A 23,479-nucleotide genomic window follows, 5' to 3' on the forward strand; every position below is an offset into this window, starting at 1 on the left:
GGCCAGGCTCGGCGCCCTCCCCTGCCACGCTCCCCGTCGGGGGGCGGGGGGAGGTTTTTTTGCCTGGGGCAGCAAAAAAGCCAGAGCCGGCCCTGACTATACCCCTTGCACTATAGTTCCTCTTACCCCTAATTTATACAGGTGTAAGTGAGATCAGAGTTCAGCTGTTTGTTTTAAAGCCTACGTGTTGCACATACTTAATACAAAATATACAGGGGCCTTATATTCTCCTTTCACTTACACTGGTGCATAGCGGTAACGCCACGAAATCAATGAAGTTACAACAGTGTAAAATCACCAATAAAGGAGAATCAGATTCATAATATTAATCAAATATTGTATGAGTATGCTAGAGAGCCATACAAAAAAATATAGTTAATAGTGCCTTCAAACTATATAAATTAGTACTCTGGGTTAAATTTTCAAGGTGGGCTCGTAATATCATTAAACATACACACACATTCAAGAAAAAAAATTCAAATGCCAGAAAGCTATAACATACCTAATATTCCTATCAAATACATTAATATAAAATCATTTGGATCATCTGGGCCGGGGGGAAATGTTTTACTGGAAAAACAAAAGCACACTTATTTGGCCATTTAGTAAGAAGATACTGGGGAAATAATTTAATGTGCATGTAGTCACAAAAATTACTCTGGGTGAACATTATAAAGTTACCACTAAGAATGTAATCCAGAAACCATGAAAGACCTTGGAAATGGCTTCAAAAATAGTCACAGTTTCAAAGTTATTTATATAAAAAAAATAATTAAATCTAGCAGGAGGACAGCACCAATTTTTAGCCACCATCTGGACTGGGATTAGCACTCAGAGGCAGCAGGCTCCCAGCCCTGTGCTCAGGCCACACCTCTTACATCTAGAAACAAGGCAATTGTGTCCCACTCTTGGTCTACAGTAAACAAATGGCCTGTCGCAGGCGACCAAAACGAGTTCGTGACCAAGAGGTGGAAGGAAGTAGCCCTGGGAGACGGACACTGCCCTGTAGACACTGAGACTTCTCAACTCCACCGGAGAAGTCAACCACAGCCACATGCTTGCTGAACAGAAGGCCCCAAGCACAGGGCGCTGCAATATCATGGGAAGAGGGGGAGGAGTTGAACCCAGGACACCTGGGTGGGGCTGCAGTCTAACGCCCCGGCAGCGCTGATTAACACTCGGGCCCCGCAGGCAGACCAGTGTCGGGCTTCTGGTTTAATCCTAAACTGCGCGGCCGCCTCCTCCGCGGTGGCGCTCAGACAAGCGGGCGGCTGCTGGAATTCACAGCCGGGGAAGGGGGCAGGGGTCCCGGCCGGGAGCAGCGCCCGGTACCAGCCCCTCCTGCCGCGGGGGACGGGAGGGTCCTGCCTGGGCAGGGATGCTCCGGCAACCCCGACAGGCTGGGGCGTGATGAGCTCCCGCGCAGGCAGCCCCTGGCCTGCAGAGCCCTGCCTGGGGGCGGGCCGGCGCGCGGCAGAGGCGAGCTCGGGGGGAGGGCGGCCTGACGAGGCTGGGAGGGGCAGGAAGCAAAGGGAAGGTACCTTGGTTTCTTTTTTCTCTCTCGCCCCGGCTCGCCTCTTCATGCTGCTGCCCGCCGTGCTCGAGCACAGCCCCAGACGCGTGCGGCGCCCCACACCGCCGCGCTCGGCCTCCCAGTAGTCTTTTCAGCTTCTTCCTGCCGGCACCAGAGCAGGCCCGGCGCTCCTGGCAGGACTACAACTCCCGAGATGCAGCGCGGTTGACACACGGGAAGGGAGGGGGTGTAGTCCGGAGCCTGGATCGCTCGCCGCCGAACTACAACTCCCGTCAGACAGTGGGGCACAGCCTCGCCGCCCCCCCCCCGTCGGCGGAAGTGACCTTTTTGCGTAGCAACAGAGGCCGTTGCTAACGGAGTATGAGCGGCCGCGGGGGAGAGAGGAGCACGCAGGGCCGTGAGTGCACAGGGAGCTTTACCGCCCTTGGGACACGGGGGCAGGCGCGGTAACAAGCTCGGGCCGTCGGGTAGGTCCCGTGCAGGGCTCGGTGGGACATGATGGCCGGAGCAGGGAAAAATTAGCGGGTGCTCTGCAGCCACCGGCTGCCAAGCTCCCCGCTCCTCGCCTCCTTCTCCCCCGCTTCCCGCCCCCAACAGCTGTTTGGCGGCGCTTAGCACTTTGTGGGTGGGGGAGGGCGGAGCCAGGGGGTGGCCGGGGGGTCGAGCACCCACGGGGCAGAGGGGGAAGTCGGTGCCTATATCAGCATCACCATGTTGCGGATGGACACTTGACAAAATTACCAGACTTAGTGACGGACATTGGCAGGGGGGCAGAAGGGGGTTCTGGGCTGAGGCGGGGGTTGGGGTGCAGCGGGGTGAAGGCTCTGGCTGGGGGTGCAGGCTCTGGGCTGGGGATGGCTGCCCCTGCAGCTGCTATTGGCCATGGTTCCTGGCCAATGAGCTGGGAGCTGTGGAGTCAACGCTTGGGGAAAGGGGGCAGAGGCAGTGTGCAGAGCCGCCTGGCCGTGCCTCTGCCAGCAACAGCAGGGATGGGAAGTCTTCCCTGGGGTGGCTCCCTGTCCCTGCTCTTGCTGGCAGAGGCGCAGCCAGGCAGTTCTGCAGGCACCGCCCCCCACAGCTCCCATTGGCCGCGGTTCCCAGCCAATGGGCTGGGAGCTGTAGAGTCAGTGCTCAGGGAGGGGGAATGGAGGTACCGTGCAGAGCCCCTTGGCCGCGCCTCTGCCAGCAGCAGCAGGGATGGGGAGCCACCTGTGAGCATCCCCCACGGACCTAAAAATTTTTACGGTGAACACTTGTGTCCATGTATGGACATGTTGCAGACCCCGCGACAGAGCCGTACTATGGTTTGTCTAGCCATGGCCTACCCTGGGCGTGGGGTGTTTTTTTTTTTTTTTTAAGGTAATGGGGTTGCCACCCATCCTGGTCTATGCAGACTGGTGCCCCCTTTCCTTGGGGCAGGTCCCGGTCCCCAGATCACATGGGGGCCCATGAGATGCCATCCTATACCAGGGTGCCTTGCTCCCAGAGATTTGAGCACAGGAGTGTGGCTGGCTACCCCAAGGGCTAGTCTCAGTCCTGCTCCTGGCTAAGGGCCAGATGCTTCCCGCAGATATATAGATAATACTGGACTCAAATGGGAATTGCACTCCTCTGCCTGAGGGGAGAGTGTAGCTTTAAGAGTCGCATGGGCTCTTGCCTTGCATACATACACCACCATGTTTTCTCCTAAGGTTACCCATTCTTGCTAGCACTGGTTCAGCTACACAGGTGGGAGTGCAAGTGTAGGCAAGGTGCTGGTGTCTCCCAGAGTTTCAAACACTGTACCACCCAGACTGGCTTAGTCTAGGTCACTCAAGGTTACACTGATGGCTGTTAGCATATAGGCTTTTTTGTTAGCCTGAGATAGAATTCTGGGTTTGATTTTTTTTGATACTTTTATATTTTATACTACTAATATGTGTGAAGAACAAAGACACTGTGTGTTCCATTTCCCACAACCAGATGGGTCTTTTAGTACAATGAGAAAAGATAAGGGATAGAGCTAAAGTGTTACAGGTCTGGTAGGAGTGTAATATATGAGCATACACTGGAAGGCTGCCTGGCTCTTTTCTCAAGGCAAGGTCAAGCAACCAATTGGGAGGGGATGGGGGGAAGGTATAAAACACTAAAAGGCCAAAGAAATGCCTGTCCCTGACCATAGCACAACCACACACCTCCCATGGGATACAAAACAGGTGGGATAAAGACCCTAGACTCATGATCTTCCAAAATGGAACATGACCATAAGTTGTAAGGTGTGGGACCAAGGGCGTCCATTGCAGGTATATTTGGGGCTGCTAAGAAGGAGGAGGTGGGGAATGGGAAGGGGGAATGAGGAACGGGGACACAGGCAAGGCTCTGCGGCGTCAGATCTGGGAAGGGGGACACTGGGTAAGTGCTCTGTGGCATCAGAGCTGGGAACGGAACACTGGGAAACAGACTCTACCGGCGTATAGAGCTCTGGATATGCTTGCTTGGAACTAACCCCAATAAATATTGCATTGCCTGCACTTTGGACTTCTGGTCTTCTGCTTTCTGTCTGCATGATGAGAACCAGGGGAGGGGGTGAAGGGAAAGCCCTCTAACAGTGGCTGGATAGCCTGTCTCCTGTGGGGCTCCTGCCATTGATATCACCAATAGAACTGCAACCAGGGGGAGAAGGCTAGAAATCGCTTCTGTGTCAGTTCCCAGATTCCTAATGTCGGGACAATGATATTTACCCACTTACCTCATATAGGGTTGCTGCAAAATGTAGTGAATGTTTGCAAAGTATTTTGAAGGCAAACCCCTGTATAAGTGTGCACTTGTTATTTATTTGTATAGCATTAGCAATTAGAGGACCCAAGTGCATTTCTTGCACCAGTTACTGCAGAATGTGCCAATGCACTGAGACAGTGAAAAACAAACAAAACACCTCAACATTGTAACATCTAGAAAAGTGTGAAAGAATATTGGACCATGTGTCTATGCTCACTCCTAAAAAAGAATGTGAGACTATTTTTAATGCCATCTCCCAATAGGCCCTGTTTCTTGGGGAAAAAGATAAATGGTGACCCCAGTACAGTGTAAACAGTTACCTCTGATGTATGGCTAGAAGAAGAATGCAGGGTGTAAGGAATTTACAGATTTGTGGCTCGGAGATATGTGTTTGTTTGTTCCCTAAATTATGCTAAAAATGGCCAATATTTTCAAATGGAAGTGCCTAAAATTAGGCATTTAAATCCTTACTTAGCTAAATAAGTATCCTAATTTTCAGAGTTGCTGAGCATGTATGGCTCCTATCGACTTCAATAAAAACTGCACCTTTTAGCCTTGCTGAAAATTAGATTACTAATTTAGGTACCTAACGACAGTTTAGGGGTAACTCCATCTGCCAGTTTGAACCGTATCCAAGTTGAATGGGCTGAAGCGGATCAAGAGTCCACTTAAACATTCTTTTTGCAGAATTGGGCCATAAACAGGTATTTAGGTGTTTAGCTTTAAGCAATCATGTTTGGCAATTTTTGTCCTTGTGTGCAAATTGTAAATCTGTATGTAAATTTCTTTGTAATGTTTGTCAAATACAAATAGTGCTAAAACAATTCCATAAACTCAGTGCTACAGATTACAAAGCTACTATTTTCTGCAGTATAAGTAGCGCTCTGGAAACTTCATGATTTTATGCTAAGTCCCAAAAATTATGTGGGTTAATCACAATATTTCTAATTTCCTTCTTCCAATTGTGAAGTTTGTGCTTCATTTCCAGGACAGGAACTGAGTAGTAATCAAGTAACCATTATCCTTTATAGGGTAAACTATTCTGGGGGCAAAAAACAGTCAGAGTTGATGGGGTGCAGGATACAATGGAGGAGGGTGTGTGTCTTCCTACTGATTAGTCCTAGGGCAGGGCAGGTCTATACTTAAAACAAACCACTGGTGTGTTTCTTTTCAGACCCTGTAGACAAGCAAATCTTAGCAGTCTTTTGGTTAACCATTTTAGCTACTTAGGAGAAGGGTGAAATAACTAAAGAAAAGAAATTAAAGAAAAGAAAGAGAAAAATCTAATTGCTTACACAAAAAGTCAACAGCCTCGCCTTCATCATTCATTCAAACAGACCACTCATACAAAGGAATTCTCTGTCTGTTTGGAAAACAAACAAATAACTAAACACTGAATGAATTTGAAACACCAGAAATTAGTTATCTAGATGCCAAACCATTCTCTTAAAACATAAAGAGCTTGATGGCACATTACACATGGAATTTGTTTTTCTCCCTTGTTGTTCAGGGAAAACAAAGTCTTCACTCATCCTGTTCTGAGATGTTACAACACCACAGTGGTGCAGCTGCGCCCTGTAGCACTTCATTGAAGATGCTACTATGTTGATGGGAGATGTAGTTAATCCACCTCCATGACAGGTAGTAGCTATGCCAACTGGAGAAGCTCTCTCTAGAACTACATCTCTAAACTATAAATACAATTGCTTTGTTGTAACAAGATTGTGATACACTCTCATCAGATTTGATCAGTTAAATTGATGCCTTCCAATTATGTAATTTGGAGACCTTTGGGAAAAACCCATGCATTTTGGAAGTGATGTCAGGACGATCTGATTACAGAGGCAAAACTCCCATTGACTTAAATGAGAGTTTTGTTTGAGCAAGCAGTTTATGATTGGGCCCTGAGTTAGTGTTCAACAAATAACCCTGACATGTTTCTATGGGGAATTGCTCTTTGGGTGTCATGTTTCAGAGGAAAGATGATGGATACTAATGGTCATTAAAGATATCAGTGCACTTCTTGCAAGAGTGGTGTTTTAGAACAAATATGCACTAGTATTGCAAGGTAGAGGGTAACAGCATTGGTGTTTGATTTGGAGGAAGTTACTTGCTTTTCAGAAGAAAAACACAGCTTTGGGGTAAAATGGACAAATGGTTCTCAGAACGCTTCCAGGTCATGTAGTTACTCGTTTCAAAGTGGTGTCAATCTTCAAGCAGTGATACTTGCTGCTAATTCTAGCTCAGTCTCTAAACTTCCCAAGACATTTCTGGACTCACTATTAGTTTTCCGAAAACCTACCATGAGGGTATGCAAATTGGAATCACTGACCCCTGCACAAGGCTTCATGTCTTTCTTTTATGTTAATTCAGCTTTGGTCAAATTTGTGGACAGCACCAAAACTGGAGAGGATGTAAACCCACAAAAAAATAGAACCAAACTGCAAAATAACCTGGAAAAGTTAGAGCAGTATGGCTCCGCAGACAATGAGGTTCTAGTATTATTCCTTCATGTGTCAAAACATTCTGTTTGCCTCATAGAAGATGCAAGATCAGGTTTAGGAGATGAGGAGTCCATAAGAGCCTCTATTTTAAGCAGTGATCCTTAGTATGCAAATGTTTGAGAACCACTTGAGGAAAACTAAATGAGAAGTAATGAGGCCTGGAAAGGCAATATAAGCAGGAACACCCTCCATTTCTCTTAGGCCATTCACAATGGGGAACACAGCAGAATGTTCCACCTGTTGATGCTTTAAGCTTCCTGCTATAAACAGTAGAAATCAATGAGTTTGGATCAGATACTTAAGATCAATGGAAGTCATTCCATTGATTTCATTGTGTTTTGTATCAGACCCTGAATAAAAAAGTTTAATCTACAGCCCTTTTTAAAATAAATTATAGGAGCTGTACTGTAGAAAGGAGTATGTATGATATACTATGATTCAAATTGGCATAATGTTAAAAACTGAAAGTTTTTAATGTCCCCTGAGTCATACATTTGGGGCAGGAGGTCTTACTATAATGAGTCTGTCATTATAGTGAATCTGTCATTACCTTTTTCTTATTCATTTTATATGATGTAATTATTGTTCATTCTAGTCTCACAGTTTAAGTTACAGATGGAAAAGGATTTCATAAGAATTTTGTTATCCACAGATAAACCATGTCTGCTCCAGCTGATGAAACTGCAGGAGACCTGCCTGTGAGAGATGTAGGTCTAAATCTAGCTGGAATTGGAGGATTACAAGGTTTGTACCAGCTGTTATTTATTACAGTGACAGACTTTGATCAGTGACTTTGTTGGCTTCCTTCTAAAAATGTTTCTGATATTCACACTTATGAAAATCAAGTTCAGATAATATTCAGAGTCTGGGTTATATTCACAAAGATATAAGATAATTCAGAGTTCATCGTACTATTTATATAGAGCTCAGGCCTACAAGGTGCTGGGCATCTGCAAGTCCATTGAGCCATATCCAATTTATCGACTGATGTTAGTGCGAGCAGAAGCTGGCCCATTGAACATGGGAGCAGAAGGCACTCAGCATCTCTGAGGAGGTGCTCTGCTCCTCTTAGAATCAGATCCATTGTATGTACCGTCATCTACTGTGTTGAGGCTTATTTCATACATTAGAGTGAATTTCCTGGACTTTAATGTTTTTATAGTTTTGTGTGAATAAATTCCCTTTGCTTTTAAAAAGGACTCTGTCCAATCTATATAAAAATTACTTCTAGATTGTGTGTTTACATATGAAGTGCTGTGAGTCAGTTAAACTATTTCCTCTCTATCATCCATTAGCTACCCACTTTGCCATGTCATTTGTATGGGTATTCTATCCAAAGGATTGGAAAGCATTAAAAAGATTAGAAAATATGAGTTTATGATCATCAACTGGCAGACAGACTTGGCCAGGTGTTGAACATGAAACTATATTAAACTCATTTTTTAAAACTGGCTAGGTTTCAAAATGATGATATTCCTTTGGGAATAGTGAAAATAATTTGTTGTGATTTTGTTTCTGCTTGTTAGAATCATCAGCTGCCCAGAATGTGAAAGCTCGGCAAGCTGTCTCACGGATTAGTCGTGAGGAGCTAGAAGACCGTTTCCTGCGTTTGCATGATGAAAACATCTTACTTAAGCAACATGCACATAAGCAAGAAGATAAAATTAAAAGGTTTGAATCTTCTGATTTTTTTAAACCAAAATCAAATTTGGAGAATATGTTCTTGTAAACCTTAATCATCAACAAATCAAAATCATGTAAACTGGAGTAATAAAGCCTTTCAGAGTGGTCTGTGAAATCCTTAGTACTCCTAATACGGCCACAGAACTTTTGCAGTGCAATGTTGTGTTATGTACATTCCCCTCTCTGATCTTACTCCACTGAGCTGATTTCTACTGAGGGTACGTCTACACTACCCGCCGGATCGGTGGGTAGCGATCGATCTATCGGGGATCGATTTATCGTGTGTAGTGTAGATGCAATAAATCGATCCACGATCACTCTCCCGTCGACTGCTGAACTCCAGCTTGGCGAGAGGCAGAAGCAAAGTCGACGGGAGAGCCGCAGCCGTCGATCCCGCGCTGCGAGGACGCAAAGTAAGTAATTTTAATTCGATCTAAGATACGTCGACTTCAGCTACGCTATTCTCGTAGCTGAAGTTGCATATCTTAGATTGATATCCCTCCACCCTCCCAGTGTAGACCAGCCCTCAGAGACAGATCATAACACCTGAAATAGGAGGTGCTGGTGCTACCTTTTCAGTTCCCAGGCATGAACTGCTCCCCTACTGTCATAAGCCTAGTAGGCCTGTAGATCTTTAAATTCTGAGGAACTAGAGATCTAGGAAACCAAAAAGGAGGTGTGGGGAGGAGTGGAAAGGAGAAAAGGAAAAAGGATCAACATTTTCAAGGTAAGGAGAGAGAGTGAGGAGGAGACAGTGCATGCTGTCTTTCAAAAACCTTTTCATAGTTAGACCAGTACTAAGTTTGGTTGGGGGAGGAGGGGCAAGAGGAATAGAAAGGAGTAAAGATTTGGTGCCACATGTTGTAGTGATTGGGGTCTTATATATTGCTAGATAAATATTGAGCAATAGGCTATTTACATGCAAATAAATATGTAAGGGGAGAAAAGAAAATGTAGGAGGAAGAGAGGAAAGATATAGACTGAAGAAAAGTAAATGAATTAGGCCTTGAAAGGACTTAAATAAAGAGCAAATGGAGAAGTATGAGATGGGTGGGAGTGTATGTGTTTGTGTATATAAAAACTTTATATAACATTGCTAATTTAGTGCTATTTGTGCTATGATAGAGAAAACAATTGTCTCACACCCTCCATTTTGAACATGTACTTTTAAACAGATACATTCAATAGAAAAATTAAAATGTATTGCAATATTCCCTTGTTTAAAGTGCTTGCTTCATGTTACTTTAAAACATGGAATTTTGCTCATGAAAACATCTCTTCCATTTCTCAGTCCCATTTAACAAGTATATTCTCTATTGGAGCTACTCTGGATTCTGTTTGAAGCGAGATGACTCAGATTTTTTTTCTGACAACTCATGCTGTCATATAGTTGTATTAGCATATGATGATATGGATGATCTCATCTGTTTAGGTATGTATCCTCTAGCAGAGCTTCTCAAACATTTTGATAGTGTGCACCACACCTTAATAGAGAAATTGTTTTTTCGACCACCTGCCCTCTCGCTTGTCATTGCACAGATCACTTACCCTTTCATTTGTAAACATATAACATCTTTTGGCCACTACAGAAATCGGATACCTGTAAAACTATTAGAAAAGTATTTGTGGATTTTTAGCTTCTCTTAATTCAATTTAGCAGTTGGGAGCGAGGAGCAGAGCTAGCACAGTGTGATCAACCAGCTTGCCATGGGCTGCTGGTGTTCCACAGATCACAGTTTAGGAATCTCCGATTTATAGAAACCATCTCTTGCGTACTGTCAATTATGTCTAGTTTGTATATACAAAGTACTTTTTTGACATAGAAGAATGTAAACCGTCCACACACCCTCAGTTTGGGGTGAATCCTGCCTCCTTCGATATGGGATGTAGTGAATCTGTGTGGTGAAGCAGGTTTTGTGAGTCTGTGCATTGGTGTACCCATCTGCCATGCACATCTTGGAGCCCATCTCCATTGGGGCTTTCATTATGTTGTTGTGTGGGGACAAAAATCCTAAAGGCATCCAAGAGGTTGAAAAAAGAGGTTGTAGAGCCACAAGCAGGGCCTGGAGACTTCATTCCACATTTTGGACAGTCCATATGCAGCAGTTCAGCTCTCTATCCCCCAGGTCTTCCCATTTTTACTTATCCTTTTAAAAGTGGCCAGACTGGTGCATTTCTCAACTGTTTTCCTCATATCTGCAGAGAAGTAGCTGTTCAATATCTTAAAGATCTTTAATTAGATCTGAATATGCCACCTTTTAGGCTCTTTAAGTGTTTTATTGTTTTTGTAGTATGGGACAGAATAAAAAAGGATCTCTCTAGCTCAGTCTGTACAAGTCATTATTTTACATATTTGCATTGTAACTTTCCCCAAAGCATCTAGTACTGACTGCTGTCAGGTACTTGATCAGATGGCTCACTAGTGTCCTTTTGTGTGGAATTTTCTATGTTTGAGACCAATGAAAGAAGCGCTGTGGACTGCCTAAACTCACCCAGTGTTCCTGTAATTGGCCACCTAGGACATAATGCAGTGGATGCACTAATTGGTATTTTAAATAAAAAAATCAAACCCTCGGTGCATTGTCTCTGTTGTCTGTGAGGAAGAAGTCTTAACTAATTCAGCTGTGAATTTCTTCCCAATGCTGGAGTCCTTGTAGCTAGAAGTGTGGATTGAATATGCAGTAGAAATATATATATCAGAAAACTGCTTGCAGGCAGTTCTGTGACATCCCAAAGCTATTTTGAATTATTTTTTTGTTGTTTCACTTTTGTTCTTTTAAGTAAAAGCTTCTGTCTGTACCCATGCTAAAGTAAAACAAACTCCTTTAAACAAATGAAGTGTGTCTTTGTTTTCAATCTCCTGTCTGGGCCTCTGCAAAAATAGATTCCCTATAAACTAGATACAGCTCTTAAAGATGTGCGACCAATTTTGTAAAGTCTTGAACTTGTCTCCCTCATCAAAGCCACCTTTTCTTTCTTTCTATGCCAAGTTTTTTCTATTCACTGCTGGGCATGTTTTATGTTCTTGCATATTACATCACCCCCATGTGCCCTCTCTGTCTTTTGTTCTGGCTTACCAATGTTTATCAAAACTAAAAGAAATCAAAGGTACAACTCTTGAGATGCCAAAAGCAAAATTTGTATCCTTTTAAAGACAGATGAAAACCACACTTCCTGTATCTAATTATATCCCACAGCTAATCATTACTTCTCTTAGCACATTGGTACTACATGCTGAATATAAAATTTAGCATGGCAACATGAACTATTAAGATTCTTTCTCCTGAGGAGCTTTTTAGGCATGCTCACCTACACTTTTTAGCATTTTTAGAACTGAAATGTGGTTTAAAATCCTCTTGAAAGTGGAAACAATACATCACTGAAATTCTGCATATTATTAGTATGTGTTCAATAGTTTAATGTCTTGTGGAATTGTAGTTTTTATACATTGCCCACCACATCCCCAATCTGTGACTGTACTTAACAGAATGCAGAGTTCCTCTATAAGGTCATGCGTTAAAAATTATATTTAAGGAGCATATGGAGTAAATATGTGTCCTCTCTTTACTAACCTTAAATGATAAGCCTGAGGAAACTGTTATTTGTCAGTGCTATAAAGCAGATTGCTGCCCAGTGGTTTCAATTATCTTCAAAGGGTTCTTCACAGGCAGTAATAGTTGTATCAAAACCTGCAATTTATTATTCAGGTTTTACGCTGAAGTCTTCACAGTGATTATGTTCTTTTCAACACAATGGTTTTTATGCTGACTTTTCACATTCTTTTTCATCTTTTTATTATTTCCCCAGAATGGCCACCAAGTTAATTCGGCTTGTTAATGACAAGAAAAGATCTGAGCAGATTGGTGGTGGCCCCAAGCGGTTGGGCCAGGATGTGGAGCTTGAAGAAATGATTGAGCAGCTGCAAGAGAGAGTTCGTGAGCTCGAGAAACAAAATGAAGGCATCCGCAAGAGACTCATTTCAACCAAACAGCAGCTCCAAGTTCAAGGCCATCGGCACACTCCATACAGCTATGTTCAATCTCGCATTAACACTGGTCTCAGAAAAGTGAACGAGGCTGTCGCCATCCAAGATCGCACAAGGAAAGGTATAATTAAAATTGAGATTATGTGCTAACAACTTTTTAAGAGACAATATCCCAGTTAGCTCTTCACCTAAGAAGTAGTTACATATACGGTCACATGCTAATTTCTGGTCTTTAGCTCTTTTGTGGGTAGAGGTCCCTTCAGGAACTGTTACAAGAAAGTGAGCTGTTCTCCCTTTTTAATTTATTTTATTCTTTGTTGCAATCTTTATGTCTTGTTCATGTTGTATGTCTTCATTTGAGAAGCCATAATGGTATTGGCAATTGGAAAATAGTTTCAGGTACGATCATTATCAAACGTAGGATACTCTTAAAAAAAAAAATAATCTACAGTTTTAACATATTCATGTAAATTAAAATCTCTGTAAATGTTAAGGGCTCATGTAAAACCTAAAGTATATGAAAAGACGGCTAGCACTAGCACATTTTAAAAGTTATACATCTTCAATTTTTCACATATTTTTCCTTATTCAGTTTTAGGGCTAGGCTCTACTCTCCGATACATGCGTGCATGACTTTGCAAATCTTTGAAAAATCTATTATACATATGTAGATTCTGGAAGTTATATGGTGAGATTAGAATCATAGTTAATGCAGGTTTTTACATTCAAGACTTGCCGTTGACTACTAGAGGAGTAGAATTGGGCACTCATTTTCAGTCTTGTATTTGGGGTAATCAGGGCCGGCTCCAGGCACCCAAGCTGGTGCTTGGGGTGGCACCAGGAGGGGGGCGGCGCGGCGCTCCGGCCCCCGGGGAGAGCGGGGCCACAGCCGGGCTCGCCGCCCTGCCCCCGGCGCTCTGGCTGCCGGGGGAGAGCCGAGCCCCCACCGGGGCTCGCCGCCCTGCCCCCGGCGCTCTGGCAAAAAAGCCAGAGCCGGCCCTGGGGGTAATTAAATTATAAAAGAGAGTTCAATTATATATGTTACATTTTTATAAGGAGAAAGTTTGTGAAGGGATTTGTGTTTAGATAGTTTATTGTATCTATCCAAATAACTTGTAAAAAATAGTCATATGGGGCCTGATCCAAAACCCATTGAATCAGCTGGAGACTCCCCATTAACTTCTATGAGTTTTCTGTCAGACTCATGGTCAGGTATACTGCGTTTTTGTCTCTTTTTCAAACTTTCAGTTTCTCCATAAAGAGAATATCCCATACTCTTGCAAACATTCATTCAGTTGGGAAAGCACATTGAGATTATTCGTTACTATGACACTTCGAGCTGCCAAAAAAAATAATTCTGACACTTTTAGACAGGCAATGAAAAGTAATAGGCATTTGCATTTTACTCTCCTAATGTTTATATAGTGTGAAATTTTTAATACCCAATAACTGTGTTCTTTCAGCCTTTGTGATGTCATGAATTACACATTAGACATTTCAATTAGGCTGCCTCTACAATGCTGTAGTTAAAGGTGGTGCAAGGACAGAAAACTAGGAATGCTCTGACACACTATAAATGGTCTTCAGCTTGGAAGAGCAAACTATTGTGGCCTAGACCTATTCTTGCAAAATTATTTCAGATATATTGTTAAGCGGAGGTTCTTTCTATTTGTTTCATGTCTCTCTGTGTTGCAGTTAAAGATTGCCTTCTTGTCTTTAAAAAAAATGTGATAACCCTAGTGTCTTGGCTAATATTCTGTTTATCAATAAAATAGATTTTGTTCTCCAGGGCAGTAGGTGAGCATTGCCTGCTGTATTTGCATACCTAATTGTAGCACTATCAGTTTCTGACTACAGTAACTCCTTTTTCTTTCTGTGTAAAGCATTTTGGGATACCTTAAATGAAAGGAGACCTGGTTTTTGCTTTATTTGCATTTGTACGTTTTAGTCTTATGGGGGAGAAAATACAACCATGGCAGCTAAAATTGGCATACATGCACTTTGTGGAAAGATTCAGATATTCTGTTCTCCTGCATGGCAATCTTACAAAGATTTATGTTATTACAAAAAGGAAAACATACTCTTCTTCTTATGATATTGCCTCTGCAGAGCCCTACTGTTGAAGTTGCATGGCTGGCAATGTTAGGCCTGACAGGAGTCTGCACTTTTATAAATCCTTTCTTTTAGGGTGTGTCTACACAGCAGTTGGGAGGGTGCTTTCCAGCCTCGGTAGACAAATGCGCACTAAACATGGCAGAGTGGCCATGGCAACACAGGCAGCAGCTCAGGCTAACCACCTGAGTACAGTCTTGCCCAAACCCCTGGATATGGGTGGCTAGCCCAAGCTACCACCATGGCCACACAGATATTTTTAGCACACTAGCTTGAGCAGAACTAGTGCATGTCTGTCTGCCCACACTGGGAAGCACCCTGGCAGCTGCTGTGTAGACATACTCACAGGTTAAGGATTCCCTTGTAAAGTTAGTTGAATCTGGTGTACAGAGCAAGTGCTTAGAGCTTGAGTATGGTAGTGTTTCCTTCTCAGCAAGTCAGAGACTCTGTACTGTGGTGTTCACCATCACAAAAATGTCTTGAATGTTGTCTCAGCTTTCTCTTTAGATAGTGTTAGGCATGGATGCCTTCAGTCTGGGTTGGGGAACACATCTAAGATCTTTGACTATATGTGGACTTTGGAGACTTCAGGAATCAAAGAATCATTAACTTGCTAGAACTGTGGGCTATCAGGCTGGATCTCAAAATCTTTCTTATAGATCAAAGGGAAACCAGTGCACCTTTTCAGAGACAATATGGTTGCTTAAACAGACAAGGGAGAACTTGATTGCCTCTTTTGTGTCAGGATGCAAGGTATCTACAGGAATGAGTCACTTTATCTCAAGTGTGCCTATCTCCTATGAACCTGGCAGGCCCACAAACGTCTAAAAGAACTAGATAAATGCATGGAGGATAGGTCCATCAATGGCTATTGGCCAAGATGGGCAGGGATGATGTCCCTAGCTAGAAGCTGGGAATGGGTGACAGGAGATGTATCATTTGATAATTACCTGTTCTTTTCATTCCCTCTGAAGCACCTGGCATTGGCCACTGTTGGAAGACAGGATACTGGATTAAATGGAGCTTTGGTCTGGCCCAGTATGGCTGTTCTTATGACTACTTGAGTCAGAAAGGTGTGGCTCAGTACAAGTAGTCATTCAAATCCTCAGTGGCTTTTCTGATATTTTACCACCTAGAGAGACAAGGTGTGTGAGGTAATATCTTTTATTGGAACAATTTCTGTTGGTGAAAGAGAGACAAACTTTCAAGCTTACACATCAACTTTTGTGCTATTAGAATAATAAAAATCCAACCAGGAATGCTCTGGATATGAAGAATGATTAGCTACTCTTGGAATAACTGAGCTGCTTAGAAAGTCAAACAGATGATTTGTAACCCTTGGAAATACATAAAAGGTCAAATTATCTCAGTTCAAAGGCTGCCTAAGTAGGTAAGACCATGCATTTAGTTCATTTTATGATCTTCCTGGTGTTTCTGTGTATTGAACATCTCACAGCTCACTCATCTAGAGGGATGGCAGCCTCAGTGGCATGTGTCTTCAGTGTGCTCTTGTCTGAAATCTGAAAAGCAGATGTATAGAGTTCAATTCACGCGTTAGCAAATCACTAATCTCTTGATGCTGCAATAAGATTAGATGCTGGATTTGGGAGGACTGTTCAACTAGCCTAGCAGCGCTCTTCGGGGAGGTTACATCTAGCTAGCCCCTTTCAGTGGAGCTTTGTAGAGGCATAGTCATGAAGGAGAAGGAGTTCACTGTCCATCTCTCTTTTCCTGCTTTGGAGCCCAGATCTAAATAGAGTTTCTGGAGGTAAAGAGGAACTGAAAGACCTTTAAAATTGATTGGGATACTTATACCATCAGTCGGTGCAACGTAAGACTTGAGGAAATTATTTGGACCCCTAAGTATAAACTACTAATCATGGTCCTGTGACTGCTAAGCTAGGTACATGACTCCTCCAGTATGGCTCCATGGAGATAGTCCAATCAGAGAACTAGGTTCTGCTAGGCAGTAACCACTTTTTAAATTATCATTACTGTTAAGTCTCCTTGCACTGAAGCTGGCATTTATGTTCTTTGCTTGTCAGATTACAATAAATACCTTCTAGAAGACCCATATCAAAGCCTATTGATAACATCTCCCTGTAACTGTGCATGCTGTTTTGTCCATACTGGAATTTTGATACCTGAACTGTGTGGTGCGTGTTCTGAATTTATACGTAGCATTTGTTGTGTATTTGATATAAAAATACCCTTTCTGATATCTATATAGTAATTATAGATATTTATATTGTGTAAGGATTTTCCCCCTTATGTTAAATATTTTTTTCATTAACTTCAGTCTCAGAAATATGCCTCTCTGTTTTCTTTATTTTTAGGAATGAGATTTCAGGATGTAGAACTGAGATCCCCCCAACCCATGCTTCCAAGATACGGACATAGTTTGCTTGAAGAAGCAAGGGCTGAGATAAGAAATTTGTATGATATTTGTATTTCTTAATTTTCTATAATATACAATTATTAGTATATGTAATATTATTGAGAAAAAACACATTTTGCAACCATCAAGGTGTTTTACAAAGCTTCCACTCCAACAAAAAATGGGGCCTTAGGATCTGGCATTGATTGAATTGGCATCAGCAACGTTGCACTAGAGATTTAGAAATGGAAAGTATAAGGATCCCTTATCAAATTGCATTGGACAGAGAAATTTAATACAGTAAAATGTATGTAGTCTAGTTGGAATTTGATCAGGTTTTAACACCCTTACTCATGGAAAATTTGCCTTGGAATCTTTTTATGACTCTTAGTGGCCAGAGCATTGGTTTTTATGTTTCATTCAAAAACCAGCACTTCTTGCAAGCACAGTGCCCCCTATCCCCGTGCTAAGCTATTGGGGTTAACACTGACAGAAGGAAGAAAGTTACCTATGAAATTATTACCAAAACACACTCCTTGAAGCACCTGGGTTTTAGTCTAGAGATCTCCCATCAAAGTGGTGACCTAACTTAGATGTTGCTTAACTGACGAAGTATGAAGATTCATAGTCCAAGCGAGTGGACCAGATTCTGTACTGTGCGTCTTGGAAGATGCAGCCTGGGGAATGGAGGTGGCAAAGCTGGCTTTAAGGGTATGTTTACGCAGCAAAGAAAAACCTGCGACTGGCCCATGCCAGCAGACTTGGGCTGTGGTGCTGTTTTGTTGCTGTGTAGACTTCTGGGCTCGGGGACTCTCCCACCTCGCCAGCCATGGATGTCTAGTAGCTGTGTAGACATATCGTGAGTCATCTTTGCATTTCCTAGGTTCTGGGCTCCTCTTCGATTCAATCTGGCATGCACTGTAAGTTAGACTTGGAGCACAGAGAACTTCTGGTACATATCCCTGCTCTGAGGGCTGTGTTATCCAAGGATGTGGCGGGGAGGGGAAACATGTAGCAAAAGTAGTTAATTTCTAACTTAAAGTTACAGAACTCTGTTATATTATTTCTCTGTCCTAAAACTTATCAGTAGCTATTCTAGTTTTCTGAGGTCTGGCTTTTCCTAAGTCCATTTTTTGTGTATGACAATCATATTTCAGTAATATTTATCCAAGTCAGATTTATTTGAGGTCCCATAAGGGCTAAATTTTCAATATAGGCATAAACTAAATGGTCCCTTGGGTGTAAATTCCACCCACTTAAAGGAGCTTAGAATACTGTTGATATGACCTCTGAATTTGGTCCTTGGTGAACAGTTAAAAGGGTGATTTCAAAATACAATATATAATAATTTTCACTGAGTGAAATATGCAGTAATTGTACCTTACCTGTTGGAGTGAATGGTGAGCATAGTTTTCTCAAGATGCAACATATACTTTTACTAGAAACTGTATCTAACGTACAAAAAATTGTATAGTGGAAGATACTATTAATAAAGACATACAGGGTAGCTACACATAGTACTACCTATGTAATTGCAATGCGAAAAAATATGAGGTTACTTTGCCAAGAAACATTCCAGATCTGGACGTTTGTCTACTAAGATGATTCTCAAAGTTACTAATATACCATTTTTTGATTAATATGATGTGCTGATCTGCTCATCCTTCAGGGCAAACCCAGATCTGGGTGGAACTCACCTGAAATATCACTTCATCAGAATAAATTCCACTGCTTGTAAAAGTTAGTAATTTTGATGCAGATTGCCTAAATTGCATTGTACACCACCACATAACCCAAAATAAAAGGTTAAAAATGGAATTCGCTGTTTTAGTCCATTGAGGATTTGTTAATCTTCTCATGCCTGGAGGTGAAGTTTTCCTGTCCCCAAACCTTCTGGCAACAGAAAATTAAGAATAGGACACACTTAATATGCCATGTAAATAAATCAGATGTGATATGACATAGTAGCTTGTTCATGCTAAACAAACTAACTTAATTTAAGCCATCTAATATATGCTGTTTTAAAGATGTTATGAAGGGTTTAGCTATTGTAATTGAAAATGTGGCTAATGTTTGATCATCTAATTTTTTTGGACTATTTGCAACCCCCTACATGAACTAAGTGTGCACTAATAATCTTCATGATAAACAAAATTCTAGAAGTTCAAGTTAGCACCTTTGTTCAAATGGGTGAGGAGATTTGATCCAGGAATGTAACTTCACACAGGATACTTTTTTCTGCTTTCCTTTCAGCGTCTAATTTTTATCTAGTTCTTATAAAAAAACAACAACCTCTAAACGCAAGCTGCTTTGTTAACTTGTAGGGAAAACGTGATTGAGTCACAAAAGGGACAGATTGAAGAATTGGAGCACACTGGAGAGGTACTAAGGAGTCAGATAAGGAAGAAGGAAAAAGAGTTTGAAGAATCCGTTCTGCAACTTAAAGAGCAACAAGCAACAGGGCAAAGGTATTCTGAAAAATGGAAGCTTCCATATCACAAAGCCATAATGCCTTCTCTAATACATAGGTATTAGGGTGAAGCATTAGAGAGTTATGTCCTAATTCATATATCCTCCATATTTCTCAAAACAGTACAGGACATTTAATGATTCTAGAAACAAACGAAGTTTGTTGTGCTTATTTCTTTGTGTGGTAATGCTGAGTACTAAGGCATTCAAGTAAAGCCTTATCCTGCCTAACCCTGGCCAGTTAGTATGCTGAGGATAGTCCCTGACCCTAAGTTTACACACAGGGTTGGATGTAGGGGCAGGCAACCGTTTGGGATGCTGGGCTTGGGAGGCGCTGGGCTTGGGAGGCGCTGGGCTTGGGATGCTGTTTTAGTTGTTAGAGACAAAAGGGAAAACAGAATGCTTGAAGTAAAATGTTTTACAGATCCTAGCTTATAATTTATCATCTTATGTGACCGGGATAAATCATGCATGCAAATCGTGAATCAAAGTTGTGAAATGGGCTGCAAATGCAATAAAAAATTAGGTATTCAAAAGTTTAACAAATGGAGAGAGGGGGCACCGAAGACGCTCTTTGTCTGGGGAGCCATTTGTTTTAGGGCCAGCCCTGTTCATGCATATGATGATCTCAGTCAAATGAACATGAAGCTGTTAAATGCAATAAAATGATGGCCTGCACAGATGTTTGAATGAATATAGCAGAACGCCCTTTGTAGGTATGCAGGGGAAGAAACTGAAGACTGTTGTATTCTTTCCTCTTCTTGCTACCTCTCATTTTTTCCCCCTACTTCTCTTTTTGTTTTTATTCCTATATGTTTCTCCTTCCACTTTTCCTAATTCCTCACTTTTCTTATCTTTCCCTTTCCTCTTTTATCCTCATCATCTGTCCTCCTTTTTTGTTCTGTTATTCTCCACCCTCAAAACTTTCTTTTCTCCTTTGCATTATTTTTTCTCACAACATTTTTGTTTCTAATTTCCCTTATTTTTATCCAGTTCTACTTCTGTGCTTATTTTTTATCTTCTTCCTGACTTACATCTCTCTTGTTTTGTTTAAACTTAATCTTTTGACTTTTTAGAACTGAATTGATGCAAGAAATCTCTCTGCCAGCTCTGGGCTGAAAGTAGTAGTAATGTATCTTTTTAAGAGTTAGACAGGACAGATCTGTTGAGTGACCTGATCTTGTTACAGCTACACTCAATAGCACTTTGCTCTCCTTGTGTCTTCCTCCTCAATCTTAACTCACCCCCATTATCTATTGCTACTTTTCATTAGAGTTTAATTTAGGGCTCACTATTCTATTCCATGCAGGCAAAAATCCAGTTGACTTCAGTAGAAGTTTGTGCAGACTTAATACTGGCAAATCAGGCCCTTAATTATACCATACATCGTTCTGGGCAGGGACCTTGCCTTATGTGTCTGTACACATCAGTAGCACTACATATTTAATAAATGTTGATGTTGAATTATTTAGCATATCATAATTGATCTCAGTCTAAAATGCCTTTCTTTTAAAACATAACGTGAATAGTTTAAAAGGGTATTAGCAATACTTCCATTTAGAAAAAAATCTGTATGTATTATGTATGTATTTTACCTTAATTTTAGAGATTCTAAATACATGCAATCTGTAATAGTACTGTAAATCTATAGTTATTTACATTAATAAAATGACTGTACAGGTACCAGTAACAATATTATATCTAGGTTTCCATTCCTGCCTGCGTAAGCTTAGGTTTGAAATTCTGGAAGTATTTCCTAGATATCTGATTCCGGGCCCTGAAATGTTAGAAATCTATATACGAGTACTTCCTGACATTTATGGCACATAATCTTTACAGAAAATATTATTGACGTTCCTTGCAGTTGTTGTTTAATTGACCAGTTTGGTTTGTCATCAACTTGACATAAACTTTTAGTCATTCCAAGCCTGTAATTGGCATGAAATAGGAACTAAAACACCCTTTTATTAAAATCATGTTTTTTTCCTGTTGTTGTGGCCCCTAGAATACTTAGATGTGATTTTTGCATATGTTCCACATAATCTTTTGTTAGCAAAACTCTTGTGTCCTTGCAGCCTATGTGTCTGTGGTTTTTAAACCAAATTCAATATAAAAAGTAAACAATATAATGCATGTAATTTGCCTATTTGTAAAGGAGGTCCTACAGTAAATATAAAAGAGTTCACTGTGAATCACATGCACATAGATATTAAAAAGTAGAAAATTAAGTGTCCAATAAAGAATATTAGAATGGTTACAAAATGTGCTAATAGTTAGACTTCACCATGTCCATGTAATGGTATGGTGGGAGAAATAGCTAAAGGAATGCTAACCTAGTCAACACAATAGTATGGAATAGTCACTTCTGTTCCATAATTTCTAAATTGATCCCTAAATTTAAATGGTTTATGCAGTGCTCTCTATGTGCATATTATGGAGCATGAACTGCAAGGATCCAGTAGACTCAGTTCTATCCTTTCCAGATTTGGTTATGGGTGCACATACCTTCAGTCATCATCCTAAGAGTTTAGTTTGTCTTTCTCTCTCAGGAGCCCTACAGCTGTCATCTGACATGCTAATATAGGAGGATAGTCTCATTCTGCACCATGATCCACCTGGCAGCTTGAATTATGGGACTTAAATAAGTCTGGTCTTCTCTCCTCTCAGAAAGTTTAGAAAATTCTGTTGCAATACAGAAGGCTGTTGATATTAAAGTGCTGCTATCAGAAATAGCGGTGGTTTGGGCAGCTGGCAATGTCTCCTTGTTCTGCTTCCAGATCAAGTATTTTGGAATTTTATTATACCTAAAGTCCCCTCCTTGTCTTAAATTAGCATACATTTGGCTACCGTCTGGGTGTATTAGTTTCCAAAAGGCAGCTCAGGAATTAATGCAGGGAAGTCCTATGACCTTTGTCATACAGGAAGTCAGACTTAGATGATCACTGTGGTTCCTGCTGGCCCTTTAATCTATAAATCTGTCTTTAGAAACCTGGTGATTGTGCGATGCCTGAAGGACCCAATGAGTGTGCTTCCAACAGTCTTTAAACCTGTCCCATCATGGGATCTCAGCTTGGTGTTCACAAGATTTAAAGACACTTTGAGCCTTTAGGAAAAACAACTTTTACCACTTTATGGTTAAAAAAGCATTTGTTATTGCAAGACACTTGTAAAAAGTAAGTGAGCTACAGAATGTGATGGCTGATCTTTCCTTCATTGAATATCATGAAGATAAGATCATTGCATGTACATATTCCAGGCTCTTACCCAGTGTGGTAACTGAGTGTGACCTTAATCAGACTATTAACTTCCTGGCCTTCTTGTCAAACACTCATTTTCTTCCTCGAGAAACTCAGTGCCACATTTTAGATGTAAAGCAGACTCTTTTTATGTTGATTAGACTTGGAATTTTAAGAAGTCAACTAAACATCTTGTGACTTTGAAAGTGCAATACAAGAGAACTAACAGATTCCAACCCAGGGGTAGGCAACCTATGGCACGCGTGCTGAGCTGATTTTCAGTGGCACTCACACTGCCCGGGTCCTGGCCACCGGTCCAGGGGGCTCTGCATTTTAATTTAATTTTAAATGAAGCTTCTTAAACATTTTAAAAACCTAATTTACTTTACATACAACAATAGTGTAGTTATATATTATAGACTTATAGAAAGAGACCTTCTAAAAACATTAAAATGTATTACTGGCACGCAAAACCTTAAATTAGAGTGAATAAATGGAGACTCGGCACACCACTTCTGAAAGGTTGCCGACCCCTGTTCCAACACATGCTATAGCTTCTTCATGGAATTCTAGAATTACCCTGGTGCAGTACAAGAATAGGCGGGACATAGGACCAGAAGTATAGCAAGGGATTTGGCTAGTGTGTTCGTGGTCCAGAAATTCTGGCTTTCACAGCAGCATGTAGACTGCAGTGTCAAAGCTAGTGTAAGTCAGAGCAGCCCTGTGGATTGCTCTAAATTGTACTGGGGACCACCCCAATCCCCAAAGCAGACTGAAATCCAAGAATCGCAAAGGTGGCTTAAAGCCACTTTGACCTCCTCG

The 23,479-nt window shown here is 41.5% G+C and overlaps 1 protein-coding gene across 1 annotated transcript in view; it reads left to right on the top strand.

The window, feature by feature from the left end:
* Positions 1 to 1,916: 1,916 nt before the first annotated feature.
* Positions 1,917 to 23,479, top strand: part of RPGRIP1L (RPGRIP1 like) — a 131,338-nt gene continuing 109,775 nt past the window's right edge. The window contains 6 exon segments of the mRNA XM_026652815.2: positions 1,917 to 2,001; positions 7,448 to 7,539; positions 8,322 to 8,466; positions 12,286 to 12,584; positions 16,912 to 17,011; positions 19,277 to 19,420. Coding sequence (XP_026508600.2) covers positions 7,455 to 7,539; positions 8,322 to 8,466; positions 12,286 to 12,584; positions 16,912 to 17,011; positions 19,277 to 19,420 — 773 coding nt within the window. The 5' untranslated portion in view covers positions 1,917 to 2,001; positions 7,448 to 7,454.

This window comes from Terrapene carolina, unplaced genomic scaffold, assembly GCF_002925995.2.
Source record: "Terrapene carolina triunguis isolate 2854851 unplaced genomic scaffold, T_m_triunguis-2.0 Scaffold130, whole genome shotgun sequence".
NCBI lineage: Eukaryota > Metazoa > Chordata > Testudines > Emydidae > Terrapene > Terrapene triunguis.